The 19689-nt window shown below is 36.1% G+C and overlaps 1 protein-coding gene across 5 annotated transcripts; it reads right to left on the bottom strand.

Annotated features, from left to right (window-relative positions):
* Window positions 1-845: 845 nt before the first annotated feature.
* LOC147866790 (ARM repeat superfamily protein) lies at window positions 846-19131 on the bottom strand. 5 transcript variants are annotated; one of them, XM_087317273.1, is made up of 26 exons: window positions 18984-19131; window positions 18102-18124; window positions 17507-17676; window positions 16905-17005; window positions 15365-15572; window positions 13787-13859; window positions 13380-13677; window positions 13137-13242; window positions 12899-13035; window positions 11819-12004; window positions 11510-11694; window positions 11267-11410; window positions 11103-11191; window positions 10559-10706; window positions 10409-10485; window positions 10247-10290; window positions 9835-9998; window positions 8906-9063; window positions 8728-8785; window positions 5535-5607; window positions 4918-5019; window positions 4728-4824; window positions 2595-2717; window positions 2273-2523; window positions 1900-2043; window positions 846-1774 (listed from the first exon to the last, which is right to left on the bottom strand). In XM_087317273.1, the coding sequence occupies exons 1-26, from the start codon at window positions 19038-19040 to the stop codon at window positions 1574-1576; spliced, it is 3417 nt and encodes a 1138-aa protein (XP_087173399.1). In that variant the 5' UTR covers window positions 19041-19131; the 3' UTR covers window positions 846-1573. The 5 variants fall into 5 exon arrangements, with proteins under 5 accessions (XP_087173399.1, XP_087173401.1, XP_087173400.1 ...); XM_087317275.1 differs by having other exon boundaries at window positions 2273-2505; XM_087317274.1 differs by having other exon boundaries at window positions 2601-2717.
* Between the last annotated feature and the right edge of the window lie 558 nt (window positions 19132-19689).

Genomic DNA, 19689 nt, shown 5'->3' with positions numbered 1-19689 from the left:
CCGACAAGTAGTGAAGACTCGGTCGTGCTGTCCCCGCGTAGAGAACCAAGGAGACAGTTTACGCATAAAGAAAAAGGGAAGAAGAAAATGTAGGAATACGATTTCGGCAGTGCCGAGTCAGACTGGAGCGAGTCCGACTTATGGGGGGGGGGGAGGGGTTGACATTGAAAATCTTATATATGATATATAACAATGCTTCCACAATGTACATTAGTAAGTTTTGTGAGGTTGATATCGATAATGATTTAAAGCAAACAATAGACTGTCAAGTTATTTTCTCTAGAATCTTTTTGGTCCCCAATGTACCATAACAAAGCTCTTTGGGATCTATCAATCTTATTAGGATGCACAACATTTGTACACTTCTAAATGTCTCTTTTTGAAACATGGTTAAATGAAACATGAGATTACCTAGTGAATCTTCTTGTAGTTCAGCTTATAACCAATTCCGTTGTTTCGTAGAAAATTTAATATCACATTTTGTCAATGAGGTAAAATCTTTTAGCTTTAAAGCTGAACATTCATTGCACAGCATCAAAGTGCAATTACAATATGGGCATTAGTTTCATATAAGCTTTGGCTCATGTGCCCCAATGTCAGCAAATGCATTTATCTTGCCTCTTCTTAGCCATAAGAAGATATATTTTTCTTTCCAATAGTCGGCAACTTATATAACAATGAAACCAACATACATATTATACAATGAAATTTGGAAAAGTATCCAAATTATGTTTGGATAAAATACGATGGATGTTTTATCATAGTACTGGACAATGCTGCTGCATTTGCAAAAAGAAAATCTATATCTCATATGATCCATGTTGAAACTAAAACATATTGTGATGATATTGAAATGCAAGAAATCTGCTGGAGCATTAAAGGTCCAAAAGTGTACAATCTAGCATTATCCAATCACTAATGATGGGGTTACAATATCTAAACTAAAAATGAAGCGAATTTGAATCAATCTTTTCCACCCACCCGACTTTTGATGTATTTTTCGTAGTTGAAAGTTGCAACCCTCTGGTGATTCAGAGATGAATTAATTTGGTTTTTGTAGACTCCGCATTATTTTGGAGCAATTCCTGACCTGAAATCATGATCTATGTCTGACTATTTGCAATAACTCTTCATCGAGAGATCTGTTGAGTATATCTCCCCATCCAATTAGTGTATTGTTGAGAAAATAACCTTTGTTTCATATGAAAGTTGCTACATACTAGTATAGAGTCTCAATGAGATGCTGCTCTAAAGCAAGAGATGTATGGGGCACCAATGTTTTCAATGTCGCATTATCTTTCCACTGGGAAAGATGCACTCTTCTACAAGAAGCTCCTCATCTAGATCAGTTTAAATGAGTTACTCCCAGAGGCGATCAGTTTTGCGAATATGGTAAACAGTTTCTCGAAGCATTGGCGATGAATCCAGCAGATCATCACCTGGTTTTGCTATAGACAAGGAGATTTAAGCCATAATTATTCGCCCATGTAACTGTTTTATCTATTACAGAGCAATATATGTTGCTCACAAGCTGATTTCACAGAGTGTCTTCCCTTATCTAGTCCCTGACCACTCAATAAGACTGTACGGAAATATCAGTTGTCATGCACTCCACTAACTTCTCACAGAAGATTCTCACATCCACTGATGAATCCATCCTAGATATGCCTTCCAGAACTGCAAGAGCTTCAGAAAGGAAGGGACTCACTTCTGTTATCACATCATCTGTGGAAGTTAGTAGTGATGCCAATAATCTCGCTGCGCCAAGACGCTCCTGGAGATATAACATGTTGCTTTCACAATATAGAAGAAATTCCACTTTACATATCTTTTTCTTTTTTCTTTTTTTGTAAAGGATGTAGTTCTGAAAATTCATGCTGTAAAAATTTCTCACTTTACCTCTGTTGGTGCATTACTTCTGATGATTTTAAGGGAGAGGTTGAATGAATCCACAGCATAAGATTTGACACCCTCTTTAAGGTTATGCACAATACTGAAGAGAATTTGTAGACATGCTGGTTTCATGTAAATATCTTGGCCAACCTAAAAGATATAAAAACTCATTGTGTTTTAAGTATTAATTATGTGCTAATTTCAACAAGAAACCGATATCATTGTCTCAAAAAGCTTGAGATCATGAATACGATTGGAAAAGATATGATCACTTATCACGTCTCCAACACCTTATTGTGTACACAACTCAACATATAATCACATGATCACAAATGCACACAGCAGAAAACAATTGCAAAAGACTTATAAACTCACTTACCTCAAGGAAGTGAAGAACTGGTGACACAACACATGAGACAAAGAATGCCCGGTGTTTTAGTGTAACTTTCTGAGCAGCACGAATTAGAACATTAGCCATACATATACGGAATGCTACACTAGTAAGCATAATTCTGGGTGAATCCTTCCTAATATCTGATAAGAAAGGAATTGTTTGAGATTGCCCAATAACAGTTGTGACGATCCTACAAAGAATCGATGGCTGCTGCTTCACTGGAATTCCATTGATCACTGAGAAATTTCTTACAGAAAATCATTGTGATGTCATTCTAAGATAAGTAAATTCAAAATGTTTGTCTTACCATCACCTTCCTGGATTTTCTTGATTAAGTTTGACTTCTTCTGCATACGCTCATCAATCTCGAGCTCTTCAAGAACCATCAGAGCAAAACAATCAATACAACCATGCTGCGCCTTGAAGATATCTGGAACAACATGGTGTTATCTTAATAGATAGAATAGACAAGTGAAAGGCACATATAAGAAACCCATGCATTGCTTTTCCTCTTTTTAATGTGGGGTAGAAGAGACACTTGTGTTAATATGTTTAAAGCTATAATGGCGCTGGACTTCTAGTTTCATGAGCCTAGCTCATTTTAATTACGCCAAGTTTAGCCCTTTGGTTTGTGAGGCGAAAGTTCCCATTTTGCAACAATATTTTTAGGATTATTTCTGAAAACATAGAAAGAGGACGGGTTTCAATGTGATAGCCACTTAAAATAAGAATAAGTTTCTGGACCAAGTTATGTGCTCTCATTCTGGTGTGATATTTTTTATGAAATAACCAAAGATCAATGATGCTAGGAAGTGTTCTTGCTAAAACTCAAGAGATAGAGAGAAGTTGCTGAAGCACAACTGGTCATCAACTGAGGACAATTGCAACTTTCTTTAGCAACATGACTTCTTCGCATGGTAAAAGTAAACCAAGGACTACGCCAGTGTATTCTTGACCACAACACTCAAAAACGGGTTTGCAAAAGATCATGCAATAGAAATGTGTCGTAAAGTACACCTCGGGCATTTGGACCACAGTCTTGTCACTGAGAAATAAGATCACCAAGGACTACATATCCACGAGAACATTGAGCACAGGCAGCCTCTGATACGGAGAATCAAGGCCCAATTAATGTCTTTTAGAGAGGCTAAAGTGGTCTATAGGACCAAACAAGAGATTACAACTTACAATTTTTTCTCAACTTTGAGAACAAACCACAATAAATACAACTAATCACATGGTACTAAAGAATCTATATATCTAAGAACTTAAGATTCTAAAATTAGCTAGACTGAATATTGTCTTTGGAAAATCTCGAACAAAGACTGCTCCAAGATGGAGAGGTCTGTAGTGGGAAGCACCTTTGGCATCGGTTGATAATGGACAATTGCGATTATTCAATACACTTGTCACACTAACTCTTGACTCTTCTCTACAGAGTAGAAACCTATAGACCAAGTCTTAACAAGGCAAATAACTGGAATTGCCTAAATGAAGGTATTCAAGGTTGGCACATGTCAATTTTTCTTCATTAGTTTCTCTACTGTTCTCAAAGATGAGACAACATTTTACGATGTAATCTCTTGTTTGGTCTTATAGGTCATTTCGGCCTTCTTAAAAGAAGTCAATATATCTTATCATCGAGGCATTATTTCAATCAGTGACCTATATCCAGTGGCTTTGGGAGCTCCCTAAACGAAGGTACTCAGGTTTGGCACATGTCATCAAAACAACTTCTTGAACATGGACGCAATAATTGTTGGTATGCTAAAACCCGATTGCTTTGACTCACATGGCATAAGCATAAATTCACTACCCTTGTTCCAATATAGATTGGATTGTCCCCATCTAAACATAATAAAGCCAAAAATAACGCAAGACTACTACACTTGAAACGCAACTCAGACACATGACAACATTAGGTAAATTCAACAGACTAATATATCATCTACGTCCTCTAAGCAAACTGTGCATGACTTAATTGTCTGATTCCAATGGGAGGTCACATGCTCAGGTTGTGGTCATGACCACTTGTACCTGATGGAACAGCATGCATAGTATGTCTTGGAACAGAGAAAACTGGACACATTTCTGGTTGCACCTTTAGAAACCGACAATACCAGGTGTACACCCTATGATGGAGATGGTGTCACCATTTCGGTGTTACTTGATATAGAAGAAAGAATGAGTTTTATAAGTTACATTTGTTGGCAGAAGTGGGGTACCCCAAAGATGGCACAGGCAGAGGTAAAGCTCCACATGGCCAATGGTTTAATCCAGAGTCCCGTGGCCATGATAATAGATCATTCCGTACATGAAGACATGTGGCAGATAACAACAGATCCCTGGAGAGATTAGTTGCTAAAAGTTTTTAAAGAGATGAATATCAGCTCTCCAAATATTTCGACAGAGACAAAATCAGATAAGCAAAATTGGGTACCTTCATCTGTAGAAGGGCATGGCCACAGCAACACTTCACAAAGCAAGCCTTGAATATGGAGTATGCATGGATGATCAAGAACTGACTTCCGTCTCAACTGCAAATGCAAGAATTATTCAGTTTACAAGGGATGACATACATATTCTTCAAAATGTACAGTGAAGCCACGATTTCCAGGACATTATTTTACCGAGATCAAATTGCACAGCGAAAATAGATAGGACTTCACTTCCAATATGGCTTTATTCTTGACTGCATTCTGCAAGCGATTTAGTACTACAGGAAGAATAACCTACAACACATGCAAGAATATCACAATTGGTCAAGAGATTTCCATTGGTTCACTCAATTTCATATGAAGGGAACAGATACAGCTCCCAGGTTTGCCTATTCTAATACAAAATAATTTCTAGACATGATATCTTTCAGCAAGATGGTCAGATAAATGATAAGGTGAGACTATGTAAAATATCCACCATCCTATCTAAAAACACTATATTATCTTAAAAAGCTGTAACCTCCCATTTGCAAAGGTCAAAATGGGAAAGAAAACACAATCAATTAGACCCATAGAAATACTGATATATAGAGCCACGAATATCCTAACCTAGCGGCATTCAAATGATGAGCATGTCCCTGGTAAATTTTTCTAAATAGAGATGAATGTCTTTAACCAATTGCGTTAAATCTCAATATGACACTAAAAATCTGTGATAAATCTCTTAGTACAAAAACTAGAAACATCATTTATCTACTGTAAATATCTAGAATTGTTTAATAAAATAAGCAAAATGAACAAATACCTACATTTGGAATGCATCTTCCCAATAATTCCGCAGAAAGTTTCCTAACTTCATAGGCTTCAAATTCTCCACATGCTCTGCAAAGCAACCAAATGTATGCTCATCAATTGCAAAAATTATCCTTTGGAAATGGGGCATAATGAAAATCTGTTGAAATACGTGACCTCAAAGCACATGATGCTAATGTTCTTTATACTAGATGATTCCTTATATTTCCTTATACTAGATTTTCGAAATTGTTGAAGAAATCATGATGCTAATGTTCACAGGGTATTATAATTGTATATCTCTAGCTTGTGTATGTGTACACTCTATTCTAAATTCATTTCGGTCAATTTTACTTCTTAAGCAAGGACAGTATATATCATTATTTATAAAACACGCAATTCTACCCATCTGTTAACTTTACTAAACCCATTGCCTAAACACATTGCAAGCGTCATTTTACATCTTACATTGGTGAATCTACACTGATGGCCTCTACAACCACTAACCCTAGATAACAAATAAAAAGAGAAACTCTCCTCTTATAAATAAAAACTTAAACAGGGGGTTGCACAGAAAACTTTATAAATAATGACAGAGTTAGAATCAACTATCTAACAAGCACAGAAAAAACATTTATGCAGACTGATCCTATACAGACCACAAGGTCCGTGAGGTCAGGGCTTATGTGCATAACAAGTTGATATTGCCTGATCTATTGTAACCCCTTTGCAATGCCCTGGTTGGGTGCCCATTTGTGTAGTGCTTGATTGATTTTTAGCATGAGTAGGAATGATGGGGCTAAAGAAAGTTGTGATTGTTCTGTGTTTGTGAACTTGTGTGGCTGTATTGTTATCCTTCAACAACTTCCCCAAGAAAAGCCCCCAGCAACATTGGCCTTGCTTAAAGAGGCAATGACATCTCCCTCTTATTTCCCAAAACATAATATGACTATTCATAACAAAAATAGAGTTCTTTAGATTCATTGGATGACACAATTGGCAAATTCTTTTTTCTTGAGGTATTCGTGCATATCTGTCTAGCTCAATCCCACTGATGTGAAGATGTTCACAGCTGCCCTATCACACTGCACAGCACATGGGATAGATGTATGTCCATATTGAGCCATCTTCCCATCAAGAGATGTTGTGGGGCTGATCCATGTTTTTGTATGTTTTCCAAGTTGATAATATCCCAGTTCGGATCACTCTAGTCTTTCCACTCTGATCATAGTTAAATGGGGACAATCCAAGCTATATTGGGCAGGGGTAGTGCATTTTTGCTTATGCCATGTGACTCGAACCGTTGTTGCATTTCAGCATACCAATAATGAATATCTCCATGTTCAGTAAGTTGTTTTGATGACGTAAGTGCGAACCTTGAGTACATATAGGGGGCTCTCAGAGTCATCGACACAGGTCACTGATTGTAATAATGCCTCGATGATGATAGGGGCTGCACCCATCTCAGCCTGGATTATATAATGAGGTGCCAATGCTTTGCAATGCTTTGCTCCTTATGAGGCAGGCAATCATTGAGACTAAATTTCTCTCCAAATCTTTCCAATAATTTGCCTTATTAAGACTTGGTCCCGAAGTTTCTACTCCATAGAAAGAAAGAAAGAAAGAAAAATATATTAACGTCTTTTAAGAGTTGGTGTAACAAGTCTGTTAAATAGCCAGAATTTAGTTTGTGGCTCTTGGAATTGCAAACGTGTGCATCGTCTTTCAACATCACCAAGGGCTGCATATACATGAGAAAGACGAGCACAAGTAGTCACCCATAAGGAGAACTGAGACCCTATTAATGTTACTCCTAGGTACATGTAGGATCGTATGTATGCCACATTTCCTCTTCCAAGAAGAATTCTGGTTTTGATCTTGTAACCTATGTTTGAGTGATGTTAAATACCATCGCTTTAGTTTTATCTATGTTTACTGACAAACATTTGTCCATAAAAAATATTTAAGGAATTTAGATGTCTTTGTATTCCCTCAGGAGTGTCATAGATTAGCAAAATATCATCAGTATATAGTAATATTTGTATGGCTATACCTGCTAGGCATGCCCTTAAACCATCTATATCTCTCTTTGTAATGTGACACCCCATCAATAGAGACCAAAAGGAGTGGGTGATAGTGAGGATCCTTGTTTTACTCCAATTGTGTTAGCCACAGCATCTGACAACCCATTGGGAGACTGCCACCTTTCCTGACACAGATTCATGCAGTGCATAGATTCCAGATTGCATATCTATAGGAACTCCAAAGGCTTCTAGCCGCTCCATGAGCAGAGTGCATAGTATAGTGTCAAAGGTTTTTCAGAAATTCACAAAGAAGCAATAAATCCTCTTATTATGGGCTCTGCCCTCTTCAATAAGGGTTTGGATGATAAATATGTAATCCAAAGTTGTGAACCCCTTCCAAAAGCCTGCCTGTCCAGCTGAACAGCAGCCATGTCTCTCTGCCCATACTATCGATTCTGACTCTAGGATTGAGCCATATAGTTTAGTCAAGTAACAGCCAATCATGATTGTCCTATAATTGCTCGGCATCATGGGGTCTCCAATCTTAAAGATTGGCACAATGATATCTTCTGTCCAGCCAGTAGGGAAACACATAGCTCTGTTAAAGATGCGTGCTAGCAATAGCAGCGAGATGTAACGGGAATATATAAAGTCCTCATCTACCAATTCATCATGATCTTGAGCCTCTCAAATTTTAACTGATCAATGGTGTTTCTTACATTTCGTGGAGTGGGGCGCATGAGCCATGTGGGTAGGGCAGTGGGGGGCTGCAGGGGATATTATATAGTACCTTTACATATTCATGCCACACCTGAGGTGGGGTCAATTATGTGGTAGGTGCCTCTCATTAAACATTTTCCATGCTCTTTTACTTTCTTGTCCTAGGAACAAGAGATACACATGTGCTTCAAATTGAGGTAAATATGATCTCTTCTTCTTCCCCATGAAGCATAGGAAGGTTGTTCTTGGTTATTTGTACGTACAAATCCTTTGATGAAATGACCTACACCTGATGATTTATTTACATGTCTGCTTAGCATTACACTGACCTAATATTACAGATTTTATTAGCAAACCAAATGCAGGTCCAAGCATCATGGGATGGCCAGGTGATCCATTTAGGTTAAGAAACTTCTTTCCAAATTGAGAACCCGTTAAAAATCCAGACAAGTTGTTTGACATATACCTGCCAATAAGGAACCCGACAATGCACGAATCTTCAATGCAGCTCTGCTCCAGGTCCTCTGTAATAACATATCATGAGTGCATCTTGAGTACATATTATGAGTGCAGAAAAAAAAAGGTTCAGTACGTATGAATTGCTGCAAAAGAAACAATTGATGGTTATCAGATGTTTACTTCACCTAATTTTCCATATAGTTCTTTACAGCTTAGCTCATCAAAAGCTGCTAATGGAAGCACCTTTAGAACCAGCAATGGACTCAATCTCTGAAATATACTGCTTCCCAGCCTTACTTGAGGTTCATGTGTGACATTGCAATCAGTCAAGTCTTCTGAAATCCTATTAAAACAACATATTAATGAGATTTTTTTCCCTTAGGACAGCCAGGAAAGTGTCACCTCATAATGCCTAAAAGCACCACCACCAATCTTCTCGTCTTCGAAAGAAGCAAAATTTTCTTCCACCATCAGACCTCTAGGAATTTTCCTTGGCAAGATAGATTACGTCATATATTAATAGATGGAGGTTTTTCTCAATCATCCATGACAATGGCCAGAAGCTTTTCCCAGAGTTAAACCTTAATTTACAAATGCAAAAGACAGTTGAAAATAAAATAGTGCACTAGATGATAGGTAGGCAGAGAACTTCTTCAATGCTTATATGTATTGTTGGGCAAACATAGAGCTATACCATGTGCATAGAAATCGAATTTCCATACCCAGCATATCCAGGATGAGATTCATCATACCCTATGAAACGAAAACAATTGCATTCCCACTTTCCCCAGTCCCAGCATTGTGATGATGGGTCCGCCAACAGGATTAGTGGTCTGTCTCGTCAAGAGGTTTAATTTGTCCCATCTTCTTGCATGGAAGAAAACAGGCTATAAGGTGGTGGTGGTAGTGGTGGTGGTGTTAAGCATTATCTTGCCAAGATTGTGAAGGTAATCTGTCCCAAGAGGATTTAACAGTATGGAAAAGACCATTATTCTATGCTACAGGCACCAATAATGTAAATTGTAGTTATACAATATGGAGATACATAATACTACAATACATACGTGAAAGTTCCGTTCCACTCACATAATTGAATCCTAATTACAGAACTTACTTTGATTTCCCAAACATGAATATAAATAGATGCTTGAACACAGCTTGAGCATTATCCAAAAGATGCTTGCTAATCTGGCTCAAAAAGCGTGGCATTATAGGATTTGAAGGCTCTGCAAACATTTTCTCCAAGATGAGACCTATTAAGATATCCCATTCTTTTACCTGGATCATAGATTCAACAAAGTCGAGCTTCAAGAAAACATCCTTATCGAAATGCTATTCTGTGTGTCACTCGTTCTTCATTGTATATTCTAAGATTAGCATTATTTTATATTATATTACGTCTCTTTATTTGAACTGAAGTTATCATAAAAACAGCAGTATCTGTAATTATTAATAATATTAAAAAAGTGCAAGGCATGAAAATTCATTAAGCAATAACTATGAGGCACTAGCATGATTTTCCTTGCCTCAGAAGCCCAAGATGGTATCAACCGCATGATTCGATCAGCATCTGAATATTAAATGACATCATTTGTTCATCATGATAAATATTGTACACATAACCCCAAATTAACATTCTAAGAAAATTCTAGCAATGTCTACTGGAGAAGAAGCAACATGATAAATACCTGTTAATGATTGTTCGCTGTTAGAGACACATATATCTCCTGGATGGGCAGGAGACATTTTTTTCCCGATGACATTACTGCAAAATGATCAACTTAAGTAAAGTACTTCAGTCAAGCACACAAAACGGCATTACAATCACAATACTTCACCTAGTACAATCAAGCAGAACACTTAATACAGTAAATGAATTGCTCTGCCCTTTCAAAATTGAGACAATCGATGAACTGGCTGTGGTTCGCACTTTTTCATCACGTGAATAGACCTTCTGTACAAGGTCTGGCAACACAAATGTTGGATCTGCACAACACACTAAGAGATAAAAAAAACTGAACCCAGAAAGAAACTAAGAAAATTCTAGAACCAATAAAGAAACTACAAAAGTTCTATTGATGTTCACAAATTTTGAATCTGTAGACGACATTAAGAGTGAATATAAAGAAGCCATAACGAAATTATGAAAATTCTATTGATGTTCACAAATGTTAGATATGTAGAACAGATCAAGAGTTGAAAAAAAACAGAACCCATAAAGAAACTAAGAAAGTTCCATTAATGTTCACAAACAAAACCTATGGGACCAGTGGATTATGCAGGTTTTAGGTGGGGTTTGGGCTTACAATTAGGAATGGAATGAACATTTTCACTTAAGCTTACACAATCCATGGAGGCAAATTTAGGCTGCATTTATATTACCAAGCTTCCCAAAAATTCGTGACACCTCAATTCGATTTTCAAGTTCAACATCACCTAGTCGCTTAAGAAGATGTATAGCGATATTCTGCCTGGTTCATATGACTACAATTAGAACACTGGATATTCATGAAATTCAGAAGAATTAAGAATTCAGTATTGAATACCTGACAGTGTTAGCAATATCATTCTCAGATGATGAAAGGGTGTTCAGAATCTCAGATATCACAGCAATAGCATTTTGTCTCTGTGCTGAATTATCAGAATCCAGAATACCAAATAGTTTCTCTATCTCAGGAGCACATGGATTTCTAGTTCATGATCAAAAAATCGGAAAAGTTGCAAGATTCAACTGCTAATGGTTAGAAGGCACATTATTAACACACAACTGATCACAAAGTAAAGGATACACTGCAAAATAGTCCGCAATTAGCGCAACAACAGCGGTTGAGGTTGAATCGCATTTATCCAATAGGTCTATGAGTAAGTGTGCAACAGTACCCATCTTCATGATGGTCAAAAAGTCTGTTTGGAATAAGAAGGTTCTAAGGATTCCAACTGCTAAATCTACAGCATCCATATGTTTGCCATGCAACTGCACAAATTATATGGTTCAAAATGTACAAAAAATCAGGCACATAAATAGACTATCCATTAAATGGTTGAAAATGTACACAAATTTGTGCATATGAATAGACTATGTATGAGAACATGTGTACCTGACCAAAAAGCGTGAGCAGAAGCATTGAACCATACTCGCCCACAAGATCCTTTGTTTCTACGGCATTGAGCCGGCCCAATAGCAAAGCCATGCAACTTAGGAAAAAGACACATATTTCATCCGCGTCCTTTCCACTTCTGTCAGAACTGGAATCCTCCTCCAAATGTTGTCTCTGCACATTGTGCTGGAAACAAGAAAACTATGTCACAGATATATGTGCCATTTATCCACCATCATTGTTAAATGTTTCAAATAACTATAGAACTCTCCTAATCATTAATATTCACTGTTTGATATTTACCTCAATGGAACTTAAGGGCCATTTAAAGTTCCTTATCTATAGATTCTTCATGAATAAAATGCACTGTCTCCATTTCAATTTGTTTACACCCTTTAAACAGTTCCCTAAAGTTAGCACCTAAGTTGGATACTAACAAAAGATGAAAAACAGGAAAAAATTTGGCCAAAATGTTGAGCAGAGGTGTTGTTTGCCTCAATACTTCATCAAACAAGTTTCACAACTACCATTGAGAGATCACTACTGCCCAAGCTTGTTTCATATATCTAGCAGACTTTGCTCCCCAAAAACTAGAGACAATCAACAGGACTTCCAATTTTTGGCAGTCATAAAGGAACTGTTGACAATTAGCAAGGAAGAAAGTGTGTTATTGGATAAGTATAGTGAAATATGTTCGTGTTTAAGTCTTTTCCATATCATTGAAAGTGCTCAAAATCTTATAAATTGTAAAATTTAAGTGTATTGAAGTCAGGCAGCAGAGATACACGTGTGCATGGGATAAAAAATGCTCAAATAAAGGTGGAAAGTTTGCAAGAAGACAGGAGCATGTGCATAGCAACTCAACAAAAGTTTCTATTGGCACCCAGCTTAGGACTTCCAACATGTAGAGATGCTACTTTAAGTGCCATATTCATCCAATTATACAGGTCTAAGCAAGCAAAGCAACCTAAACACACAACAATCATGAAGAAACTGAGGCCAAGCTGCTGTAGTTAATGAACTTTTATCAATATTGCAGAAAAACAACCAAAGCTTCGACTTATGTAAAAGTGAGCATACCTGCAGTCCCTCAATCCACTGCTGAAGCATGCCTTTAGAATCCATACCAATAGTAGAAGTATCCATCAACATTAATCCACTGTAACGGTCCCAATATGATGATAATACTGTCTGTAGGACCATCAGATCTTCTAGGCCTGCAACGGTAAGCTTGACAAAGTATCCAGAAATGATGCAGGAAACATGTATTTTACATGTGTATGTATGTTGTATGTACATATATAAAGTAGTGTAATACCTCCACCTTGTGAATTCACAGAATCCCTGATCTGTACTAGTTTCTCCAAACTTCTAATAATCTGATGCAGACCCTTCGCATAGAGGGGCCGGCTACATTCATTCCACTATAGAATCACCATGCAGTATTAATCAATTAAAGAATAATAAACAGCTGTTTCTTAAGCTTTAAAAGGATATAAAAACACCATACAATCTTAATCAATTAAAGAATATATTCCATCAAAAGGATAATAAGATTAACCTTCTTAAGTTTTAAAACAAACTGAAGAAGGATATCCAACTGCTCCCAGAGAGGATATTCTTTGCCTAATGTTGTCCTTCCAGATGTAGTTGCCTCATGAGCGGTCGGAGAACGATCCAATGCTCGGATATTTGAATCTGAATTCTCATGAACGCTCAAGTCCTGCTCCATGATTTGTATAGGACCTTCAGTCTCTTCTCTGGTAGATAATTTTGCACGTTCTCCCTCCACATATTTACATATTAAAATAAAGCAGTCTGCTGCCATCACAGATAACCTAGTGGGCACACCCTGTGAACTATATCATGAAACAAGAAGCAAAATAAGGGAATCGAATGTGATGCTGTACTATCTTTCATATTTTATTATCTGATAGATAGTTGGATAGAGGCCTTAGGAGACCTAACCTGGAATCTGACATTATATTCAAAAGATCTGGGATGCAGTTCATGAATGGTTTCAATGACATATCTGGAAACCCTGGTAAACAAGTACCCAAACACTTAATGTCTCTCACAAAAAAACAAAATATCCAACAATATAACTGATAGTTTGACAACAAAATGTTTTAAAGTTGGGTTTCAATCCAGGTTTCCAATTCCTAACCCAAATAAATCTTTCTACTCTTAAATCAACACTCAACTAGTGCACGAACAAAAACAAAACCATAACCAGGCTGTGGTAATCTAAACCATGAAGAGAGAGACCATGACTTATAAAATAGTATTAACTGAACCTAGTTCAGGAAATGTGAATAGTATAGGTCATTTAACATGCCCTGTATGGTCTCCTACTTAAACGGGTTAGAGCTGCATTGTAATGTGGCCATTACTATGACTATCACTAATATACATCTCCTGAAAGTATGATATCATAACATAAAAAAAGGAGCAACTGTGCTCAAATTTGAAATCTCGTATTATATTCAAACAGCAAGCCCTTGACTCCTCCCAGGAAAATATATTTTTTAATTTCTTTAATATCATTGGAAAAAACAAATTGTTTTTTACAATATACATGATCTAGCTTATAGATTAAGATTTTTATTACATGGCCAAATAATGATAGAAGGAAAGAAGTTCAAAGAAGTGTTAAATACAAACTAGAAGAACGTGGAGTTCCTTATCGCCCGAAGGGGAAACAAGGAGGATACATAAGTGGAGGATATGATGCATTGTATTGAAAGGAACTACAAAGAGACTAGTAAAAATAGGCTAGAGATGTTTGTTGCAAAGGAACGGGCCATTACTAACCTTAATGAAATTGTTGTAGCTAGCTTTTGATGTGATAGGAAACCATTTGGTGGAGACTTGAATCTTACCTAGTGAGTAAGTCTTAAGTCACTGGTTTCCTAGTTAAAAAGGTTTGTGTTCATGTTGCCCATGCTAATCCCATGACCTATTTGTGTTCATCTTTTATATCATTGGAACAAACTTTTATTCCTACAAGACAGTTATCTATGTCTATGTCTATCTCACATGCAAAGTACACTCTAAAAAATTACTAATTGTTCAAGGAAAAAACAGTTTGTAAACAGAGAATGTTTTTCTTTTGTCTCCTTCATTTGAGGATCATAACTTCTTTACCGTGAGCTTGGGATAATAAAGCTATAATATGACCAAACTTTGGAGGGCAATGAGCGTCAAAACATTGCAACAAATATAGGAAACAAACAGATTTATAGGCATTTTGTTGGTCCTAAATTTTTTAATTTGTCATTCATGGCCTGCAAGATCTTTTTTTCTAGAAAATAACATGACATTGAAATAAAAAACTGTGGTAAATCTTAAAAACTCCATTGCTTTCTACATGTGAGAGAAACAAGAAACATAAGAAGTTATGTGTATAAAACAGATCAGTACACAACTGCTAGAATATAAAAAAATTATTCTCACATTTAAATTGAATCATTTTGCAGATATCAAAATCACTGTTGGTTTCAACATCCATAAGGAAAAATAATAGAATACTGAAAGAATTCTTACGAAGCGACTCTTTGGTTTGCAACCTCTGTTGTAGAAGATAATGCACCACCACACACCAACCTAATTTGATTTTGTGATCAACTTCCTTTGATTGTAATATTCGGACAAGACCCTCTAAGATAGATGTGCACACGGACTTCCTATTGAGCAACCATTCCAGTATTGCGACAACTTGCTTGCGGTTGTTGCGATGTTTGGACTTGACAGCCTGTCAAGTTACAACAATAATGATCTATTACTTCAAATACAGAGTGAGTTCATTTATTTTCTACCAAAGCACTACAATCAATTCTGAGAGGGAGGAAAAGTGATAGAATGGTGTAATGAAACTTCTAAAGTCAACACAAACACAGCACTACTCCTTCACATCTATTTCTGCTTATTCTGTAACATATATGCCCTTCATGCCATAATAAATAAAGCGGAAGACTTATAAACCATTCTTCCACAGGGATAACTTCAAAACGCTGTAGCAAATATACAGGACATCTACCCACGTATCATTCTTCCACAAGTATACTGACCACCTACATAAAAGCACTATTGAAAGAAAAAAAAGTTACTATACATCACCTAGGAATGCATCTAGATGTGCTCTCTAAATGGAGGCAAGATCATAGCCCTTCATGCCATAATAAATACAGTCAACTATGTAACAAATATAGGGAAAACCTACCACATATCATTCTTCCACAAGAATTACGACCACCTACATAAAAATACGACTGAAAGAACAATTCAATTATTGCACATCATCTAAGAATGCATCAACATCTTGATACAAATGTATTGATAGCCAAAGGCATGATAATGTGTAGATACATTTGCAAGAATCTAAATGAAATAGAGCATGATAATGTTGATATACAAATGTGTGAGAATCCAAGTAGAATACATGGACAAAGCTTGAAACTTGCAAATGGGATGTCCATGTGAAAGACCTCTTGTTTAAACTTAAAAAGGTATGTTTTATTTTATGAAAAGTGGCATGCGAACACTAATAAGGGGGAAACTTGAGATTAACATCATGGAGTTGGTATTAATCTATCATAACATCCTCATAGTAAATCATGATATATAAGCTAAGATTTTTTCTTGCATCAAGATTAAGTAATAATAAAAAAACCTCATCCAGCTCTATATTTTTCTTCAGAATTTGGGCATTGGGATTTTTGCAAGTGTTTGTTTAAGTGTTTCTTGTGATGGTGTTTGCATATTTTAATTGAGGACTCTGATCACTACACATTAATCCATCACAAAGAATATGAACTAGCAGTTTTTGAGAAAGACATCTTTTCCGGAATAAATGGAAGATAACTCAAACAAATGGAATTGTAAGACAATTGTTTTCCAAAAATATCGATATACATACATAGTTTAATTCACTTCATAGAAAACATTCACATTGCGAAACTCGTCTTACTCATTGAAACTTTGTTCTAATGCATTAGAGTTCTCGATTGTTTCAAAAACCATGTGATAAACAGCAAGAAACTGTTTTATTGACAAAGGAGAAGGTATTTATTTTTGTTTAACTTACATGTTCAAGTAATGGTACGAAAAATCTATTCAATGAAATCTTTTTCTGCTGTGCCACCTCTATATTTTGTTGCAGGAATACAAGGGAAGAATTAACTAGACCTGTAAAACCAGGCTTAATACCTTAAAAACCACAGTAAGTTAAATTTTGAAAATCAAAACAGGTAATTTTACTCCAAATTAATGTTTATTTTATGTTGGATTAACGAGCACAGTGGATGTTGACACATTTGATCTTTTCAATAATGAAAATAAAGCTCAGTTCAAGCTTTGATTTGAAGACTATGCATCAATTTTTCATAGATCTCTTAGAGAAGAGCATCAATATTGGAATCACAATTTTTCCAGTAGGAAACCTGTATATTGAATATATAGCAGTACATGCAGTACAGAAATCATTCATGATGACCGGTATTTCCCACTTGCTTGGACTTATAGTTCCAAAAAAGGTGAAATTTGGTGCTACACACTTTCAAAATTACACTTTCAGAATTCATCTGACACCTAAAACATCTGAGAAGCTTTTCAGACAAAAGAAATGATTCATTAAAAAAATCAGAACAGTCTAACCAAGGGTTTTCAATCAAATTAGAGAAGTTATACCATTGCCACTGTTCGGACTTCCCAGGTCATACAGCTTAGCAGAGAGCACAGTTGAAAAAAGTTGACCAAGTGGCGGGAGCTTGGAATCATCAATACACGCCCTGATAAACTCCGCTTCAATATCATCGATTTCACCTCGGTCATGAACGTCCATTGTAGGAGACATTAGTCTGTCATTATTTTACAGAAAAAACTTACAAAATATGTTTATGTTTGTCAGATATTGAAAAAATATGATTAATCCCCCCTGGTATAAGTAGCAGGAAATTCAATTATAATATCAAGTAAAATTTTCTGGAATACCCCCAAGTTTTATCTAGTTCTCCAAATGCCCTTGAGTTTTTCTATTTCCCCCTTAGCTATGCTATTTGAGCACTTAGCTGGTTCATTCATCCCCTTTTACTGTCTTTTGATGGTTTGAGCACAGAAGTTTTGTTAAATAACAAAAACTCAGGAATATGTGGGCAATTAAAGGAAAAACCAAGGATATGTCAAAGTATTGCACTAATATCAACAATAAAACTAGGATGACAGAACCAGCACAATGAAGAAAACTTCTTCTCATAAATAACTGAACAGAAACATTATCACTGACCTTTCAGTGTAGCTGTATTTTCCCTGCATCGATATCGTCAATTGTCAGCATAACTTTAGAAAACTCTTAGGAAATAAATGTGAAATAATTACTAAACAACTTTACAAAATCGAAATTTTTGACTGAGAAGCATAAGCAAACAAGTTTTCAAAAAGAAGTGCGAAATTTTATTATAATTAAGTGAGTTAGCATAATTAAGCATCACAAATTCCACCATTGTTGTCAAATGCAATCATTACGTGGGATGCAAAAGAAGTTTTTTATCACTACTAAGGAGGCACTTGTCCTTATTAAAGTGGTATTTATCATGATCCAAATGTTGGAATGGTACCACCTTAAAAGTTCATCTAAACTTACATATGTATACCAGTTTCCAGGAAGCTTCAAATCATATCACTATTAAGATGGATTCTGATCTCAATCTGTGTGTATTCAGCTTCGGTGATATTGGTGGCTTCAAACACGCAGAGATGACATACGTATATTCCTTTGATTCATTACTTTTTGTGGTCACATAGTGATGATTGAAACCAGCTAAAAAAACACTAATTGCAATAATAAATAAACGAAAAATTGAAGGATTTATAGCAAAATCCACATGGAGGGTTTTAATAAAATTTTATTACAGATGGAAAAACAATCAAACTAATGACAAAAAAAACTCATATTTTAAGGATGATAACAAAAAAAAAAAAAGGAAAACCAAAAAAATACTCCTTACAGAGAAGTATCTACTAATAAATATCCAAAGAAATACGATTAATGGATACGAAGCAAACGATGAAAAGAAAAAAATCAATGCGTGTGAAATACAAGTTAAGAAATCAACAGAATTTTAAAGATTTAACCGGAAAAAGGAAGAAAGAGGAAGAGACCGCGAACCTCAGGTAACCTGCGAGGGGGCACGGAATCGAGATCCATACTAGAAATTTTGAACATACTGAAAACATTCAATCAATAATTCTTCGGCAATGGAGATGACGAGGAATGAAAAAAACACAGCAAAAGATTTATAAATACGAAGCTCTCTCTCTCTCTCTCTGTCTCAACACAGAACAAAAATATCAAACAAGTACATAAATAAACCTTACTTATTTCATAAAATACCCTCGACTTTTTTCCTTTATTTCCATAACAATACCCTCGCACTTTTCACTTTATTTCCAGAAATACCCTCGAGTCTTTTTGTGTCTCTCCAAAGACCCTCTCACTCCCAACTCCTTGCATGCATGTAGAAGGAAGATGAATTGAGAATGACAAGGGGATGAATTCCCCTCAAAATATCACATTCGAACATTATCTGATCAACCGCCTTAGTTTTTAGTTGATTAACATATCTAATTGCAACCTAATCCAATCGCCTCAATTTCTATTTGGTCACCAGTTACTTTAGTTTCTATCCAATTGATCAACTTACTTGCTATCTAATCCATCACATTAGTTTCAAGTTGGCAAATGGTTTTAGGTTCTTTCCAAATTCTATCGTCTTCTCTTGGTTCGATATCTAGGGTTGTGGCGTCCCAACGTGCATGTATACAAATTTTCATACAATAGTTATGCCCTAATTTGACAAGTATCAAAGTTAGGC

The sequence above is a fragment of the Azolla caroliniana genome, unplaced genomic scaffold (assembly GCF_043228905.1).
Source record: "Azolla caroliniana isolate FFs.n. ecotype wild unplaced genomic scaffold, voAzoCaro1.0.p SCAF_3, whole genome shotgun sequence".
Taxonomy (NCBI): Eukaryota; Viridiplantae; Streptophyta; class Polypodiopsida; order Salviniales; family Salviniaceae; genus Azolla; species Azolla caroliniana.
Note: the sequence above shows the minus strand (reverse complement) of the source record. Positions and strands in the feature narration are given on the sequence as shown.

What these genes read in the sequence shown, in the direction of transcription:
- LOC147866790 (XM_087317273.1), bottom strand. Translation starts at nt 19,040, where the DNA reads ATGTTCAAAATTTCTAGTATGGATCTCGATTCCGTGCCCCCTCGCAGG. An exon ending in TTGTTTTAAAACTTAAGAAG is followed by an intron (nt 13,243 to 13,379) that starts GTTAATCTTATT and finishes GTGATTCTATAG; the next exon opens with TGGAATGAATGTAGCCGGCC. An exon ending in CGCTGTGCAATTTGATCTCG is followed by an intron (nt 4,825 to 4,917) that starts GTAAAATAATGT and finishes TTGCATTTGCAG; the next exon opens with TTGAGACGGAAGTCAGTTCT.